At 36.7% G+C, this 20,209-nt stretch overlaps 1 protein-coding gene across 1 annotated transcript in view; it reads right to left on the reverse strand.

The window, feature by feature from the left end:
• LOC111147955 (carboxypeptidase B1) overlaps positions 1 to 6,493 on the reverse strand; it is a 34,472-nt gene extending 27,979 nt beyond the window's left edge. Inside the window, exons 1-2 of the mRNA XM_022504253.1 lie at positions 6,419 to 6,493; positions 6,234 to 6,309 (exon numbers count right to left, since the gene is read on the reverse strand). Coding sequence (XP_022359961.1) covers positions 6,234 to 6,309; positions 6,419 to 6,489 — 147 coding nt within the window. The 5' untranslated portion in view covers positions 6,490 to 6,493. The remainder of the gene's footprint in view (positions 1 to 6,233; positions 6,310 to 6,418) is intronic.
• Between the last annotated feature and the right edge of the window lie 13,716 nt (positions 6,494 to 20,209).

A 20,209-nucleotide genomic window follows, 5' to 3' on the forward strand; every position in this document is an offset into this window, starting at 1 on the left:
TATGAGCGTGGTTGTCACTAAGGTGTTTAAAGGAGACAGTATTGATGATTTGATAAGGATTGGCTACACAATGTGATCTAGTGAGTCAAAGATGAGAGGATAAAGATGAAAGGTTAAAAGACAGTAGGGGAAATACAAAGACATGCCATGATAAGAACAGAAAAAGCTAGGGGCTGGTGATGAATTCTAGTTAGCCAACACTATAAAGAGAAGGACACTGAAGACAAGCACATTATGGAAGAAAGTATATTTTTAAAAGTTAACTGAATTTGTGTTTCTAATAAATGCTTATCATTCCAAGATGGGATGGGACAGGGATGTATATCTTTATTATAGACGCAGAGGTTTAGAATTGGTAGAGCACATAAAGCCCTCCAGGCATCTGTAGGCAACTTGACAGAGCTGCACCCATACATAATGCGGGGACCTTTTGGCATACTCAGGGAACTCCCCACTGCCAAGATATGCATCTCTGTGTTTGAAAGCTCTTTCCCCTAGAACTGGAAAAGGCCAAGCTAACAGCTTGCGGTAAGCAGGGGATGGCAAAAAACAAACAAACAAACAAACAAACAAAACTCTTTCCAGAGACGTGCTCAACCAGTGACCCTGGAAAGTAGATGTCTAAATACTCCAATTCCCTTGTTTCTCAGGTGGGATAAATAATTCTAAGGTGTATGATTTGCACACCCATTCCTTGAGTTCTCTGTTGGATTAAGCTCTAGTCATACTCTGTGGTAACTGTCTTAATAGTATCCCTTTTGTTAGCTGCCTTCCCTTCTCTACATCACTTCTCACTCCTCTACCAGTATTCCCTATATTTCCCAAACAAAATCCTTGGCCTGAAATCTTTGTCTAAGATTCTGCTTTGAAGAATCTATATTAAGATACTAGCTTTTCATGTACAGCAGCATATAGCTGCATACTGTCTTGGTGATGGTTTTAATACAATCTTGAGTACATTTAGTATCACTTCAGAATAGCCTAATTGCTTTATGAATGGGTTTTCTTTGCTATATTAAGTTGAAAGTTGCCTTTCCTAACGTCTTATTTCTTGCTCATTGGTCTTGGTTCTCCTAGTTATTGGGAGATTGATCTCTTTCCTTCTTTATATTTATCTGCATATCTACATATACATATCTCTATATATGTACAGAGAGAGAGGAGAGAGAGAGAGAGAGATACACACAGAGGGAGAGACTTTTAAGATTCTGTAGGGAGAATGATGGATTATTTAAAATGGGGTAGATAAATCTCATGAAAATGTTCGACAGAAAACTTGCAGACCTAACCTGAGGTACCTTAAGATTTCATTTTGACATGGAGAAGATTGATCAACATATATACCAACATCCAGCAGTATGAAGTTTTCCAGGTGTGATTCAGACTTACTATACTGAAGTTAATTCCCAGTCCTTCTTAGGAGAAGTGGAGCCAAAAATCAGGAGCAACTCTATAGCCTCATAGATGTTCACCATTACATGAAGTATGGATACAAATAATAAACTCAAAATGTTATCACAAGGAAGTAAATATACATTTCACTAATTACCAAGACCTTGTGAGTGAGATCTATATCTGAAATATGGAAATAGAGCAAAAGATGATATGAGATATGGGGAATTGAATTATGTATTAATAATTTATAAAATGGAGGTTATAAAATTATAATTCTAGGAAGCTGAGTTATAAAAAATCATAAAGAACATTTGTTGGAAGGTAATGGGGTACTTTTTTTTTTTAAAGATTTTATTTATTTATTTGACAGACAGAGATCACAAGTAGGCAGAGAGGGAGGCAGAGAGAGAGGAGGAAGCAGGCTCCCCGTCAGGCAGAGAACCTGATGTGGGGCTCCATCCCAGGACCCTGGGATCATGACCTGAGCCGAAGGCAGAGGCTTTAACTCACTGAGCCACCCAGGCGCCCCGGTAATGGGGTATCTTTACGTGATAACACTGTGGGAATGTCAACTTAATCAGCCAGCTGGCTAATAACTAAAGAGCCTTTCTTAAATATATTAAAAGACCAGCATAAAAGCAAGATAAAGTAGTGTATCCACTATACATTCTTTTAGGGCTTAGAAGAAAATAAATATTGGTATCAGGAGTCTTTGATTCTTTATAAATTTATATAAATTTGTTTCTTCACATTGCATTTGACTCTAAGTTGAACATCTGATGGACTTTTCATTTATATAGTGGAATTTTCTTTTCCTCTTGGAAGAAGAAGTGACTTCTAATTGAGGCTTAGTTCCAGAGAGCAGGGAAGAACTTAGTAGAAAAGTATAGTGGGGGTAATGGGAACCCTGGAAGACTGTAACCATGTTACTTTGGCCATAGATTAACTTGCACCTTATCATAGAGAAACAGGGTTCAAGAAAGTATAGAGAAAAGAGAGTAGGTTTTGTGGTTAATGTCTCCAATAAAGGAACAAGTGCAACTCTGATTGCAAGATGAAATAAAACACTTACTGTATAATTACAGATGAAAAGGGGAGGCTACCAGAGTCCCATGTGGTCACAGCTCTCCTGTACATTCAGCTTGTAAAAGGATATGTTCAAAAGCTGGGAGGAAGGACACATGGCCAAGGATGAATACAAAGACTAGATGCCCTTGTAATGATCTTATCAGGAAGGCTACAGTCCAGACTATGCTGCACTTGCAAGATTGCTGAGGAGAATAAAAATCTTTTCATTCATGTTGGAAATAAAATGAATAAAGAACAAATATGCAGTCCCATTGCTTGAAGCTAAAGCTTGGTGTTTGCAGCTGGAAGAGAGAAAGTCACTCTATTTAACTATTGTTTGACTTTTGTCTTTTCTCAGGGGGTATACTCTTTCTTGTTTCTTCTATTTCCGGAGAGATAAAATTACCATAAGTAAAAAAATTTTCACATGTTAGGATTTTTAGCAGAAACATCTTCTTTGGAAAGAGAATATTGAGGCCTAAGGTAGATGAGTAGAGAAAGGATTATAGTGGCCATGTAAATTGCATTCAAGGTTCCAGTTCTAAAGATGGTAATAATAACAAATACTTTTATAGATATCATTATATAAGTTCTTTCTAAGTGATTTAAAGATTTAAAGGACTTAATGTAAGTCTTTTAAATCTCACAACAATCCTATAAGGTAAATACTATTCTTCTCATTTGACAAATGAGAAAGTTGAGACCCAGAGAGGTGTCCAAGGTCCAGCTAGCAAGTGGTAGAGCCAGGAATTGAATCCAGGAGTCTGAGTTCAGGTTCTCTGCTCTTGACTATTTTAAAATGCTGAATCTTAGGTAACTAAAAAAATCACTGCACGTGTGACTGCAGAACTTTCTCAGCATCCTTGGAGGAATCAGAGCTTGAAGGAATCACTAAAGAGTGGAGGGGGTAAATCTTGGATTTCAGAAATAGGAAAACAGGTGAATTCCAGAAGCAGGAGCTCCTTGGGGCCTGGCGTGGATTCTGGCAAAGCTGCAGAGTAAACTGGAAGCAGATGGATTGTGAATGTTCAGAAAAGGAAGCTATGATCCCTGGGAGCCAACATGGTTTAAAGCAAGAGTGAGTCAGGCCTAATGAACTTCATCTTATTATGGAAAAAGACCACTATCCTGATGGAATGCTGAATCTGTATCTTAGCAAAACATTTGACCAAGCCTCTGCATTTATATTCTTCTTTATAAGTGGGAAAATACAACGTTAGCTACAGCTAACAGTAATGTGGATACTTGAGCAAACTTACCTGAGGATGGTTGGTTAATGCATCACTTTCAGTACTTAACACATTGGAAACTCATGATAAGTACGTATTGAATGAATAAGCCATGAAGGAAGCCTCTAATTCTATGGTGACCCCTGATTGACCTAATATTTTTATCAGTGACAAAGATAAAAGTTGGAAAGGCATGCTTGTCAAACTTGCTGGTAATATAAAGTTAGGGGGAAGAATTATTCCCCTGGGTGACTGAATTCATTATAAAAATGATCTCAACATAATGAAAACAGGCTATAAAGATACATTTTAACAGGGTAAATCCAAAATCCTGCATTTAGGTTAAAAAATAAATTAGGCAAGAAGAAGTAGTATCTTGTTTGAGGGTGATTCATGTGAAAAAAGAATAACCTAATGGTTTCAATTGGCCAATATATTTGTTACAACCTAAGATTATTCTGTAAACTGTTCAAGATGTTGAAAAGAATCTCAGGCCCCCTTAATAAATGTCTGTTTTACGGATGAAGACAGGCAATGGTCCTGCAATATGTATTAATCAGAGCATAGCTAGGGGTCCATTGTCAATTCTGAAAGCTACATTTTAAAAAAGAAATATAGACAGAAAGATTGAGCTATATCCAGAGGTGACCAAAATGATCAGGTGTCTGTAAACCCATGCTAAGAGAAATTATAGAAGACCTAGAATAAATAAATTTTAGAGGGTGAAGGGCCATCTGTACCCCAATGTTTATAGCAGCAATGGCCACGGTCGCCAAACTGTGGAAAGAACCAAGATGCCCCTCAACGGATGAATGGATAAGGAAGATGTGGTCCATATACACTGTGAAGTATTATGCCTCCATCAGAAAGGATGAGTACCCAACTTTTGTAGCAACATGGACGGGACTGGAAGAGATTATGCTGAGTGAAATAAGTCAAGCAGAGAGAGTCAGTTATCATATGGTTTCACTTATTTGTGGAGCATGACAAATAACATGGAGGACATGGGGAGATGGAGAGGAGAAGGGAGTTGAGGGAAATGGGAAGGGGAGATGAACCATGAGAGACTATGGGCTCTGAAAAACAATCTGAGGGTTTTGAAGAGGCGGGGGATGGGAGGTTGGGGGAGTCAGGTGGTGGGTATTATGGAGGGCATGTATTGCTTGGAGCACTGGGTGTGGTGCATAAACAATGAATTCTGTTACGCTGAAAAGAAATAAATTAAAAATAAATAAAAATAAAATAAAAAAATTTTAGAGAGTGCGACACTATTTGGCTCAGCTAGGTCCAATGGGCTAGAGTTGGAGAAGGTAGCTTTTAGCTTCATATAACAATTGGAATGACTTGTAAGGCAAATGGGCTACTTTGAAAGCAGTATTCCTGCTATCCCTGGAGGTGCTCAAGCAGGTGTTATTGGGACTAGCAACCAGGGATGATATTTCTATGGAGGAAATTCCAGGTTTGAGTTGGAATAAATGACTTTATTTTCTTTAAATTCTAAACTTTTGAATCTGTTTCAGATTATGATACTGTATCTTCTTTTTTCTCCCCATACCTTAAAAGCTAAAAGAAAAAACCTATAAAAAGGTAGATATAGATATAGATGTAGATATAGATAGGAGACGGATATTTAGGGGCTAGCAAATTATTTTGGTTTATATTTCATGAGGAAACAGGTTTGGCCCAAGTGAACCATTTGTGGTCAGCAATAGCTTCCTGCTAAGTGCATATGTAATTAAAAATATCAGTTCTCTGGGCGCCTGGGTGGCTCAGTGGGTTAAAGCCTCTGCCTTCGGCTCGGGTCATGATCCCAGGGTCCTGGGATCGAGCCCCACATCGGGCTCTCTGCTCCGCAGGGAACCTGCTTCCTCCTCCCTCTCTCTCTGCCGGCCTCTCTGCCTACTTGTGATCTCTGTCAAATAAATAAATAAAATCTTAAAAAAAAATATCAGTTCTCACCTCATATACAGTGGATTTTTTAAAATTAGCATAGAGATTTTGGTTTATTGAAAGTAAAAACAAATATGGAAATCATTCATGGCTTTTACCTCCTTTGCCCCCCCCCCACCCCTTCATGTCATATCGTTAAGAGGGCCTGAATCAAGGTCATGAAAACTCAAGCTGTTTGATTTGGAATGAAAGAAAATCAAAGGGAACAGATGATACATGGGATGTGGAAATGAATTTCAAGTTGGACAGAAGCCCAGTTTTTCAGTAATATCCAAGTTGATCATTTTTCACTTTTGCCTTAGAAGGGAAGTGACTGTACATTAGATGTACTGTGACCTTTGTGACAGTTCCATCTCATCTAGTTGTCATGTCCTGTCAGCTCCTTAAAAAGTTTTCATGGGTTTATAATACTATAGGGCCATGGCAATCTAATTTAGGCAGAAAAAGAAGGTATTGTGGCATTAAATGTTTTTCAAGTTATTTCTTGCTATGGTTAATATTTTAGTCATTCTTCCTTTGATGGAATCACAGTGCATTCTAAGATTTTAAAGTAAGTGTAAAGCAAACCTGTATTACAGGATCATTACTTACCTGGGTGGTGCTGGCCAACTTACGGAGTAAGTTGATGTGATTTTCGTCTTCAACATTGACCCGGAACACCTTCTCACTGAATGGTGAGATAGCAGAAGAAGACAAAATTTAAAATTGGGTAGTGCATTCAAATTTTTGGGATAGCAAGGAAGAGGAGTTACCCTTTTAAGGAGTTGCTTACTTACCCTTCAAAGTGCTCACCAGAATGGTGAGAAGATGCTAGGGCCAGAGTCACAAGAAGCAAGAACATCAACATTGTGACTGACTAGATCCTTTGGGTGTGTTTTACCTGCTTTTATAGTCCAAGGTGTTCTTTGTTTTCTTCTTCTGATTGCAGATAGGCACTATCAAATTTTGATTAATAGTTTTCCTAGCATTATTGCCTTGGTAGCTGTGTAAAGTCAGAGAGGATATCTCTCTCAACACCTGTGGATACAGAGCAAATAATCTCAAGTTCAACCCATCTAGTTTAGATGTCAGACCTTGAATAGTTGGGAGCTAAATGAGTTTTAAATAAAATACATTTTTTAGTCATTTTTTTGTAGTATTTTTTTCATTTTGAATTGAGAATAACATACAATGATTTAAGTGTAACAGCTGATGACTTTTGACAAATGCATACATTCATGTAACAAAGATCCCAGTGAAGGTATAGAACATTTTCATCACCCTAAGAAGTTCTTTTGAGCACCATTCCAGTCTCTTTCTGTTTTCCCCTCAGGAAATCAATATTTGGATCTCTAGCTTCATATATTAGTTTTGCCTGTACTTCAGGCAAAACTTCATGTAAATAAGGTCATACCAAAATATTCCTTTGTGTATGGATTCTTTCATTCAAGGTACTGTTTTTATGACACATTAGTATTTTTGTTTGCATTATTAACTTGTTCTTTAATATTAAGTAATGTTTTATTGTATGAATATACCACAATTTGTTTATCCATTTTCCTGTTGATGGATATTTGTGTTGTTTCCAATTTGGTGTTACTATGAATAGAGCTGCAGTAAACATTTTTGTACAGACCTTTTTGTTGGCATGTTTTCACTTTGGGGGAGTAAATATCTTGAGAGTGGAATTGCTAAATATTAATGTAGGTGAGGGTTTAACATTATAAGAATCTGTCAAACATTTTCCCATAGTAGTTGTTCCATTTTAGGCTTCTATCAGTGTCCAGTAGTTGTTCCATTTTAAGCTTCTACCAGTGTCCAGTAGCTCTCCATTTTCTCTAGGATTTTGGTATTATTAGTCTTTAATTTTGACAATTCTGGAGAGTATGCTGTGTTATCTAATTGTGCTTTTAATTTGTATTTCCCTGATACTAATGATGTTGAATATTTTTTCATATATATAGGACCATTTGTAAATCTTTTTTTGTGAAGGATCTGTTGAAGTTATTTGCCTTTTTAAAGAAATTTGTTATTTGGCTTTGTTATTGCATTGGAGCAGTTCTTTATGTATTCTGGATACAAGTCCTTTATTAGAAATGTATATCACGAATATTTCTTCTCAGTATGTAACTTCTATTTTCATTTTCTCAATTTTATCTTTTGATGAGCAGAAGTTTTAAATTTTGATGAAGTTTCAGTTTATCCATGTTTTTTCTTTATAGTTCATGCCTTTTACGTTCTTTCCAAGCAATCTTTCCTATCCCAAGGTCTCAAACATATTTGCTTACATTTTCTTATAAAGAGCTTTGTCATTTGGGTCTTATGTATGGTATAAGGTAGGGATCAACAAAATTTCATTTACTTATTTATTTAGATTTTATTTATTTATTTGACAGAGAGAGAGCATGCAAGTAGTCAGAGTGGCAGACAGAAGGAGAGGGAGAAGCAGGCTCTCAGCTGAGCAGAGAGCCTGATACAGGGCTCGATCCCAGGACCCCAGGGTCATTACCTGAGCTGAAGGCAGCCGCTTAACCGACCGAGCCACCCAGGTACCCTGATCAACAAAACTTTTAATATATGGATATCCAGGAGATCCAGTACTATATATAGAGAAGACTTCTTTACCCATTTAATTAACTTTGGTTTCTATGTCAAAAGTTATTTGGCCATATATATGTGGTGTAATTTTGGACTTTCTATTATGTCCCATTGAACTATTTGTCTAGTTTTATACAATTATTACAGTGTCTTGATTATTTTACTTTATAGTAAGACTTAAGGTCAAATAATATGTAAATCCCACAACTTCATTCTTTTTCAAGTTTGATTCCAAATACTTTACCTTTCTTTTTTTTTTTTTTTTTTTTTTTTTTTAAAGATTTTATTTATTTATTTGACAGAGAGATCACAAGCAGGCAGAGAGGCAGGCAGAGAGAGAGGAGGAAGCAGGCTCCCTGCCGGGCAGAGAGCCCGATGCGGGGCTCGATCCCAGGACTCTGAGATCATGACCCGAGCCGAAGGCAGCGGCTTAACCCACTGAGCCACCCAGGCGCCCCTACTTTACCTTTCTATTTATATTTTAGTATTAACTTATCAATTTCAATGAAAAATCTTACTGGAATTTTGATTGGGATTGCACTGAATCTATAGATCAATTTGGGGAGAACTGATATAATTACAATATTTAGTCTTCAGCTCTTACATATGTCATCTCTATATATTAATCTGGGTCTTTGTCGAAAAGTGGAAGGGTCTGAGTTTTTATCCTACCTACAAGATACAAAGTTATCCTGTTGTGGTTTCATAGAGCTGGCAGAAGACGTGAAACTTCTGGGTCAGAAGCAAAGGGCTTTATTATGCATGGTCTAGCAGACAGCATAGACTTTGTGTGTCAGTCCTTTAATTTCCCTGTCCTATGGGGGATGATGTAAAGGCGTTCCAGCTAGATACTGGGTGCAGAGGTTTGTGTCACAGTTGAGGTATACTGAGTTTAAGAAACTCTCAATCTCACGAGGCAGCTGCTAGCAAATCTGCTCAACTTTTGTCTTACAGGAGACATTAGCTTTATTGTCCTATAGGGCAAACAGAACTTCCCTTTGCCGCAAAGGGAGATGTTTTCTAAACTCTTTGCTATATAAACATTTTTGGAAAAGATAGTCCAGAATAAAATCTGTCGTAGTATGTGCTGAAAGAGAGGGATCCATGGAGAATTTTCTCAACAATATCTACCCTTTTTTATATGCTCTTGACTTCTGGTGAATTTTCTCATGAGTATGGTGCTCTGTTGGTCACTCTGATTAATCTTACTGACAGGGGCTAGGACCAAATTCATTCAGTGTTGTATTTAATTAAGGTTAGTATCAACATGACTCTAAGAAGCATGATGAAACTAATCTGTAACATTGACCTCAGCCATTCCTCTCTAGGGTACCATACCCAACTAGCTGAAGATTCCATAAACTATCAATATCTGCTTTAGAGAGACAGGTAGCTTTCTTCTTCAATTTCGGTATTGACGGTTTCACTTTCCCTGAGACAATAATACAGTTACAACAGGATCTATTAGCTACTGTATAAACTGTACCATGGCCTGCAAGGAGAGAGACTATGGCAATTCTATCATGCATAACAACGCTGGTCTAAACTAGCTGAATGAAAGAGAAAACTCATTATTCATGCAGCTGGAGTGCTCAGCGATAGTGCTGGCTTCACAAGTTCAGTTGATGATGTTTATATTTTTACAAAGATATACACACATATACATATATATACACATATTTATATATGCATACATATGTATATACACATACATATATACATATAATATATATGTGTATGTGTGTGTGTATATATCTATTGGAAAACTAATTTCTTCTCAAAAATTTAACCCAGATCTTCAGTTAAATCCTAGTGGACTAACTTCTCTGTCCTTGAGGCAATTCTATAGTCAGGATGGTGAGATGTGCTGATTGGCCAAGCCTAAGTCATTTGACCACCCCCTGGAACCTTAGTATACACCTCATGCAAAATATCTAATGTAGCTATTACTGTTTATATTGTTACCCTTCCCAGGATGATCTTAAGCAGTTAGTCAAGGTCAAGATCTTAGGTCAGTGCCCTAGCTTCTAGAGAGGCTGGGAAAGTTGGATTTCAAATTTTAACTTAAATAATGGGAGCCTTGTATTGCTCTTTAGCTAGAACATTCTCCAAACTTAGAGCAGGGGTTCAGATCTGGCCAGTTAAAAGGAGTGACAAATATACACTAAAGGGGATAAATCATTTGTGGATGACGTGTGATCTTGGGACTTAAACATAGTAAACAGTTTATTTTAGTTGATGCTTTGTGAATGCAAGAGGAGGACAATTAGGATTTTCAGTTAGTAATTAAAATTTGTTTTTGTTAGTTGTAATAATTTTTCCATAGATATTGAAATTTCTGCTTCCCATCACATGTTTATATATTCAAATTCTTCTTTTTTATGTACAGCTTGGTGATTAATAAACCCAGAGGCACCTTTGTGTCTGTTTGTGTTTCATGTAACAGCGTGAGATTGTGGAGAGTCTGTAAACTGCCCCATGGTGTTATAATTCATCCTATAGGATGTCTCAGTTTTTGGAAAAACATTTCTCCAAACACCTTCCATGGTGTTAAATAAGAAAGGGTTCTGAAGTCAAATGTGTTTGCTTTACACTAAAACAAACAAGCTCCTTTAGGGGGGCTTTTTAGAGTCTAAAGACTCTTAAAATATGTATGGTAAATCATCAAAAAGGGACCCTGACAGCATTTCCCAAATGTATCTCACAGTAGAGTGCCAGGTTGGTTAAGTCTAGGTAAAATTAGAAGACTTAGGACCATTGCTACATTCCAGTATTTTTGGCTGTGAAACATATTTCTTCAAAAGCATCAATTAGGACCGGTGATTTTGGGAACACATTTTGGGAAACTCTAGACTGAGTTCATAAATGGAGTCACATTAACTTAAAAGTTTGGTTCTGTACATTCTTGGTCTGTTTTGTTCGAGGCTGAAGAGTTTATTGTGACTTCAATGTTAAGGTCACTGGGTTAAGTGCTGTGGAGTACTCAGAGATGAAAAGAGCTTGATTTCTGCTCTTCAGGCCCTGCTGTGCCAGGCATGGAAGTGGTTAGTTACAAATATTAAAGGAATAGTTTTCTTGACATCTTCCTTCTTTATTTTGAAGTGTGGATTTAATAATTGGGTCAATTGATGATTCTGGGTAAACCATTCTCTCAACTTGCAAGCTATATTGAACCAGTGGGTGAGGGCTCTTCTTCATTGTTAAAGGACTGAATGATCTATGGGAGAAGAGATGAATTAGGGAATGTATAATTTCTGTTATGTCAGAGAAAACAGTTTTAACTGACTTTTTAAAGTCTTAAAAGTACTTTGTACATGTATTTGCATCTGTTGATATTAAATAGGAGAAATTTTATATAAAAAGTATTTTTTTCAGAAATCTTGTATTATCATCATCATCATAGTCATCATTATCATCATATTATATCATCATTGCTAGACCATGAAAGGTCTATGAGAGGAGAACTTTGGTGCTTTGATTCTGATGTTACAAACACAGCTCCTAAATGGGGAATTATTTCCAGGAAGAGTTAGCTTTTGTTTTTGTGTGCATCTAATTAAGACAACTAATTAGTTTAGTCAATTCAGGGAAAATTCTGCTAAAATCCTTATCTTAACTGAACTGTCTGGTTGTTTGTGAGGCAGCCAGAATTTCCCTGTAACTTGATGGGTATAACTGATTGATGACCCGATCTGTTGGTATTGCTCCAAGGAGGGCAAAAACAACCAGAAAATGTTATCCAGGTGCACCAATGGCCTGTTAGCTTTGTGTAATTATATTTAATATTCCAATAAACTGTTTTTTTTATGGATATGAAGAGGGAGGCTAGTAAACATTTTCTTGGCAGGCTTTTCTCTCTGAGATCTACTGATGTTGAGATATATATATACATATGTTTTTAAACATGAGCATCATCATTAATGGGAATAGTCTGCATATCTCTGGGGGGAATGTTGTTTGTTATTGAATTGCAGACCAGAATTTTTGAAAACTGGAAGATAAACTGGGATACTTCATCCCATAAATCTTACCACCTAACTCATCAATTTGAAGTTCCTTATTGAAATAAGGAAAACATCTTTAATCAAGCAAATATTTGGAAACTGCAAACATATCTCTATTTGGAATTTGGGAGATAATTAAAATGGACAGGTTATGATTGATTAACTCTTGAAGAATGGGTTAGTTCAAAGGCAGTTGGTTTTCTTTCTATCCTTATATCAACACTCCATCAACAGGAATTAAGGAAACAGCATAACTAGGCTCCAGCTCCTTGCTGAGGGCAATTAATCAGGACAGAAGAGTGGGGAGGTAAATTGGAATGGTGCTAAATAAATCAACCTATTTTTGCACCTACATTTATCTTTGTTAATTCTTATAGGCCATCTTAATATTTTGATATTTGTATATTAGGTTATGGATTTTAAGAAGAAATTCCAAGGTATTTCTAATTATTAAATGAATAAATTAAATGTTATATTTCCATATTAATGTCTTTATTTTATTGAAAACAAACTTGTGGGAAGATGTACATTTCTACCTTTAATTCAAATACATGAAATATTTGTTTTATGCTGTTTGTAAGATAGTGGGGAATTATCTTTATTCTTAATATGCTGTGACATAACATGAAAGTCCCTTAAAGCCTTTTGAGGGAAGGGCAGGGTTTTAATAAATAAAATGTAAATAATATGAAATGCTGTATGGGTAGAGAAATAAAAGCATACAATCAATTCAAAAAAGAAAATGTCAGTATTTTCTGACAACCTCTTTAATATTTACCCGATATGAATCTTCGAAAAGGTCTGTGTTCTACTTTGCATGGCTCCAGTTCAATTTCAATTTATTCTTAAAATTAGTTTGGAAGGGCAACCTCCAGGCACACAGATAATGCAGCTGATGCTGTCATTTGGCAGTCTGGTTCTAACTACCGGATTGTTTTTTCTGTTCCCAGACTCTAACTCATTGAGACTCTTACATTGCTATTATATTACTTGAGGTCATTTGATAGGCTAACCCTATGATGACTATTCTGGTTGATATTTGAGGGTAACAGGTTGACAACAGATTCTCCTGGAGTCATTAGAAAAAGTTGACATTTAAGTGCTTAAGAAAACCAGTACAATGGATATTTGCACTTGAGTTTTCCTCTGTTAGGAGGGATATGTTTTATGCTGGAATGTTCTACAGTCCCTTAGAAGAACTAAATACCTTATCACTGTACTTTTAAAATAATAAAATCCTTCCAAAGAATTTTGAGAATTAAATACCTAAATTGACAACTTGAGATTAAAAAAAAAAAAAGATTCAGACTCTTTGATTGCTCAGTTTCCTTTTACCTCGAAAGTTTTTGTCTCCAAATACAAGGAGGGTTGAGGTTGCTTCACAATTAATGACCTAATTTTGTGACACTGCATGCTGTTTCCCAACATTGATCCGAGGCAAGTCTGTTAAACATGATGTCAGCAGGAGTTATTTTGACAGCTGCCAGAAGCAGTAACATAAGGCTTAAGAAGTTCTCATTTTAGAATGTGGTAGCCTAGAATATTGGTCTGTATACATACTAATAGGCAATCAAAGATGGTAGCGCAGTGTTCAAGAGAAGAACCCACAAGGAAAAGTGATCACATTAATAAAAAAAAAAAACAAAAAACAAAAAACACCAAAACACCAGTTTTCTCAGGAAACATTGGAAAGTAAGGATGAAACACAAGAAATGTCCCTGATAATTTCAAATTAGACCAGCAGAATCAAAAGCACATTCTCCCTTTTGATGACGTCTGGTATTGCTCTATTGCCATGAGTGGTGATTCCAAACTACATGAAATGGCATCCCTGACGCATGGAATATTGGCTGTTGACAGGTTCCCCTTAATCTGAGGAGAGCGCCTCTGTGGATAGGATATAGTTTTCATTTTTCAGGATTGATGATCCAGCATCAGATTATATGATAAACTTCCTCAAAGCATGGTCTTATGTTTTCTAACAGTGTTAGAAAACATTCAGTGTCTGCATTTCAGAATGGTAACACAAGGATAAATCAAATAGCAAATTAAATTTAGGTATGCCATCTGCTGCCTTTGTTTTATGAATTCCAGCCCATAGGACATTGACTGGGCATGAATGTATAAACCATTGTCTTTTATTGTTGGACTTACTACAAATATTGGACAAATGTTCATCCATGCTGTCAGTCTTTTCGGAAAGAGTAAAATTCAGCAAAAGTGAAATTTTTTTTTAGTTGTTGTGAGTTTTTTGTTTTAATAAAAATGAACCACAGCAGAAGAAAAAACAGCATGTATTCATTCTCTGAGTGCAACATCTCAGCAGGCTTTAGGAACTCATCCACAAGGGGTAAATTGTCTAGTGCATAATTGTAAGCAGAACTGTAAAAAGCCATATTAGGCTTCCATGATTTTATTCTCTTCTTCTGGTAAAAGGTCATTACTTCTCCCTGGGCCCCTAATGGTTAAGCCCTTTACAACTTTTTCATTTCCAAGAAAGTTCTTGATTTCTTCTGATGCCATGTCTTATGCCATGTCTTTACTTCATAGTGGTTTCTGTAAGACATTATGTCTTTCCAATGTTTCTGAGGAAATTTTCTTAATATTCCTTTAAAACTTTAATTTTAAAATTTCTCTGCTTTTGGAGGCACAGTAGATAGATTTTCTTTGAACAGTTTAATGTAAAGTATGAATTTATAGACATGGAATTACATTTTGGTGCTATCATTTAGAAACATTTTATACTTTTGATATCTATTGCTAGTCTGGTTCTTTAGCAGCATTTGCTGAGTTGCAATGGTTACCAGGACCAGTAAGAGCTGCTTTTCAAGGACTTTGATAGATTTTTAGCTAACTGTAAAATGAGTTCTCTATTTCTGAGGATAATAAAAGTCTTAATGATATGTGCATCCAACAGATGGGACAGAGGGCTATTTTGGCAGTGGGTAGTTGAAATCTGCCCTCAGTTCTTTGTATAAGGCTCTCACTAAAGTCAATAAAAGGTAATTTTCACACACAATTTAATTCAGAGTATAAAATGTGGGGAAGAGTAGCTGGTTTAAGTCCAATGGGCATAAGGGTAGCATTTGGTAAAAGTTTTGTTTGATGGCAAATTTTAACTGATAGACAAGTTGATCAAGAGATATACAGGACCAGGTCACAAATTGTGTACGATGGCAGGGCTTCAGAGACAGAGCGAGGACACAGCTGAAGTAATTTATCCCCAACATCTCTGGCATAAGCCTTAATGATGAAAAAAAAAAAAAAAGAAGAAGAAACAAAAACCTCTTTCTCTCTCTCTGTTTGTTCCTGGTTTTCTTCCTTTTTCACTCTCTCAGTTATACATGTTTTTTAAACCATGTATCTGCTCATGGTTCTACTTAGTATGTTACCCAACAAACAAAATGTTTACATGAATCAGTACAACAGTGTGGGCGCATCATGATGGACATTAGGCAGATCTGGAATATACACTCCAGCTATGTAGGATCAGCTGTGTGGCTCAGACCTCCTGATATGAAAGAGGGACTCCATATATATTCTTCCTGGTTATGGTGAGGGGATTTCATGTTAAATGCAGGTAAAGCTTAAATGGGGCCAACAAATAATCTGGAGACAGAGTCATAAATGAAAATTATGCATAGAAACCATTAGTAACTCCTTTTTCTTATACTTATTAAATGATTTGTTAATTTATTCATTCATATTAATAGCTTACATGTATTTTGGGAATAATTAAAAAGTCAACAATGTTTTTAACGTGCATTATTTTATCTGATGGCTGGTGATCTCTGTAGTTTAAATGTATGCATGGCAGATATGCAGAACAGGCTTATATTCTGCTTCATTTATTGTTTAGTCTTTGAAGGCAGGTACTGTAATTCTGTACACCAAGAATACATGTCAAATCGAAATGACTTTATAGTCTTGGAATTAGAATATTTTGTTAGACTACTGCAGGTTTTCTCAGTCTTATCACTTTTGACATTTTGGACTGGATAATTCTCTGTTGTGCAGGCTGTTATGTGCATTGTAGAATGTTTAGTACTGTTTCCTGATAGTACCGTTTAGATGCCAGCAGTAATCTCCCTTACTCCCTCTGAGTTGTGAAACCAAAAATGTCTTTAGACATTGCCTAATGTCTCCTCAGGGATAAGTTTCTCCTATTGAGAACCCTGGCCTACTGATAGGATTAGCTTGTTTCCAAATATAGCTAAGGCTTCCTTGAACTTTAGTAAGATTGTAGACACAGATGGAGAGACAAATCAGGAAAAAAGTTGTATGTGTAGTATGTTTAGATTAGACATTAATCATGGCTTTTTGATGGCTCCATTGGCATAATAAGACCCTATTAAAGCATTAAGTAACAAGACAGTATCAGCAACAATGAGGTACTTATGTGCTAGCATGAAAACTATCCTTGCTCCAATATTATTCTTTGGAACTGTGCAGAACAGTGAGAGAAGTTGGCAGCCTTGTAGATGGCTTCAGTTTTGTGAGATGAAATGGAACAACTTTACCCAGGGTAAAAGAAATCCTTAAGCATGGCTTAAAGAATGGAAGCTGAGATGTGACAAGTTGCCTGCAAAGAAGGCAGCAGATATTGAGTGGGAGGCTTTACTTGCATGGAGATATTTTGATTTAATATTGCATACTTCATTCCTTCTGAACATCTGCAGTGCTTCCAGTCCCTCAAGGAAATGGAGTTCTTTGCATAGTCCAGCTGAGCCTAGAGGCTGTGACCATGGTAAATAGACTGGATACTTCTTACTATTCCTTATTTTTCTTGGGCTCAATTCCTTCTACCCTTTCTAAGTGAAGATGAGCAGGGACAGGAGCAACTAGGATCTGTGTACTTATGTCTACTTCCTTTCTATTGTTTAGTTATGATAGTATCTCCCAAAATTGAAGTGAGGAGGATGGACCCATTTCTTGCAATTCTTGTCAATTTATGATTCAAGTAAATATTTTTCTGTTATCCTTGACATTTTCCCATAAACTGTAGAACATTCTTGACTTTGGCTTGCTTAATACTATTAGTTAAAATCTGTATGAGCACCAGAAATTCTTCCTTATTTATGTGCTTTTTTTTTCATCCTTAACATATATTTTTAAAAGAAAACTATTTAGAATTTTAAAGAACTAACGTACTTTGCTAATTTCCGAGTTATAGAATTCTCTTTTTTTCAAGGGTTTTTCCTCTTAACTTTTTATTTAAATTCTAGTTAGTTAACATACAGTATGATATTAGTCTCAGGTATACAGTTTAGTGATTCAACAGATCTATACAACTCCTGGTGCTCATCCCAGGTGCACTCCTTAATCTCCATCACCTATTTAACCCATCCTTCCACCTACCTCCCTTTTGGTAACCATAAGTTTGTTCTCTAGAGATTTGCCTCTTGATTTGCCTCTCTCTTTCTTTCCCCTATGATTGTTTGTTTTGTTTCTTAAGTTCCACATATGAGTGAAATCAAGTGATACTTGTCTTTCTTTGACTTATTTCACTTAGCATAATGCTCTCTAGCTCCATTCATGTCATTGCAAATGGCAAGATTTCATTCTTTTTTATGGCTGAGCAATATTACATTGCATATATATATACCACATCTTTATTCATTCATCAGTTGATGGACATTTGGGCTCTTTCCATAATTTAGCTATTGTTGATAATGCTGCTATAAACATCAGGGTGCATGTATCCCTTCGAATCAGTATTTTTGTATCCTTTGGCTGAATACCTAGTAGTGAAATTACTCCATCACAGCGTAGTTCTACTTTTAACTTCTTGAGGAACCTACATACAGTTTTCCAGAGTGGATGTACCAGTTTGCATTCCACCAACAGTGAAAGAGGGTTCTCTTTCTCCCCATCCTCACCAACACCGGTTGTTTCCTGTGTTGTTAATTTTAGTCATTCTGACTGGTGTGAGGTGAGTATAGTTTTGATTTGTATTTCCCTGATGGTGAGTGATGTTGAGCATCTTTTCCTGTGTCTGTTGGCCATCTGTATATAGAAGCAAAGATTTGAGAGTCAAAGAGTCTTGAAGGTGGAAGAAGGAGTCACAAGCCAAGAAACACAAGTGGTCACTAGAAGCTAGAAAAAAGAGGGAATCAGATTCTCGCCTAGATCCTCCAAAAGGAAGAAAGCCTTGCTAACACTTTGATTTTTAGCCCAGAAGGAGTAATTGTGGACTTGACACTCAGAAGTATAAGATAATAAATTTATGTTTTTTTATAGTACTCATAACTACTCATTTATTAGCATAAAGTGTATTATTTGCCCCAGGGGTACAGGTCTGTGAATCATCAGGCTTACACATTTCACAGCATTCACCATAGCACATACCCTCCCTAATGTCCATCACCAAGCTACCCTATCTCTACTCCCCCATCCCCCAGCAACCCTCAGTTTGTTTCATGAAGTTAAGAGTCTCTTATGACTTGTGTCCCTCCCTATGCCATCTTGTTTTATTCCCCCCACCACCTCCCATGACCCCCCACTGGCCGCTCAAATTCGTCATATCAGAAAGATCATATGATAATTATCTTTCTCTGATTGAATTATTTCACTTAGCATAATACCCTGTAATTCCATCCATGTCATTGCAAATGGCAAGATTTTGGGGTTTTGATGACTGCATAATATGTTGTTGTATATATACAACATATTCTTTATCCATTCATCTGTTGATGGACATCTAGGCTCTTTCCATAGTTTGGCTGTTGTGGACATTGCTGCTATAAACATTAGTGTGCATGTGCCCCTTCGGATCACTGCAATTGTATCTTTAGGGTAATTGCTGGGTGTAGGGTAACTCTCTTTTAAACTTTCTGAGGGACTTCCATACATTTTTCCAGAGTGGCTGCACCAGCTTGCATTCCCACCAACAGTGTAGGAGGGTTCCCCTTTCTCTGCATCCTCGCCAGCATCTGTCATTTCCTGACTCGTTAATTTTAGCCATTCTGACTGGTGTGAGGTGGTATCTCATTGTGGTTTTGATTTGTATTTCCCTGATACCAAGTGATGTTGAGTACATTTTCATATGTCTGTTGGCCATCTGGATGTCTTCTTTGCAGAAATATCTGTTCATGTCATCTGCTCATTTCTTGGTCAGATTATTATTCTTTGGGTGTTGAGTTTGATACCTTCTTTATAGATTTTGGATACTAGCTCTTTATCTGATACGTCATTTGCAAATATCTTCTCCCATTCTGTCAGTTGTCTTTCGGTTTTGTTGACTGTTTCCTTTGCTGTGCGAAAGCTTTTGACCTTAACAAAGACCCAAGAGATCATTTTTTGCCCTTGCTTCCCTTGCTTTTGGTGATATTTCCAGGAAGAAGTTGCTGCGGCTGAGGTCGAAGAGGTTGCTGCCTGTGTTCTCCTCAAGGATTTTGATGGATTCCTGTATCACATTGAGGTCTTTCAATCATTTTGAGTCTCTTTTGGTGTGTGGTGTAAGGAAATGGTCCAGCTTCATGCTTCTGCATGTGGCTGTCCAGTTTTCCCAAACCATTTGTTGAAGAGACTGTCTTTTTTCCACTGGACGTTCTTTCCTGCTTGGTCAAAGATTAGTTGACCATAGAGTTGAGGGTCCATTTCCAGGCTCTCTATTCTGTTCCATTGATCTATGTGTCTGTATTTGAGCCAGTACCATACTGTCTTGATGATGACAGCTTTGTAACAGAGCTTGAAGTCTGGAATTGTGATGCCGCCAACTTTGGTTTTCTTTTTCAACATTCCTCTGGGTATTTGGGGTCTCTTCTGGCTCCATATAAATTTTAGGATTATTTGTTCCATTTCTTTGAAAAAAATGGATGGGATTTTGATAGGGATTGCATTAAATGTGTAGATTGCTTTAGGTAGCATAGACATTTTCACAATATTTGTTCTTCCAATCCATGAGCATGGAACGTTTTTCCATTTCTTTGTGTCTTCCTCAATTTCTTTCACGAGTACTTTATAGTTTTCTGAGTACAGATTCTT

Source organism: Enhydra lutris, unplaced genomic scaffold, assembly GCF_002288905.1.
Source record: "Enhydra lutris kenyoni isolate GAN:26980312 unplaced genomic scaffold, ASM228890v2 scaffoldscaffold2, whole genome shotgun sequence".
Taxonomy (NCBI): Eukaryota; Metazoa; Chordata; class Mammalia; order Carnivora; family Mustelidae; genus Enhydra; species Enhydra lutris.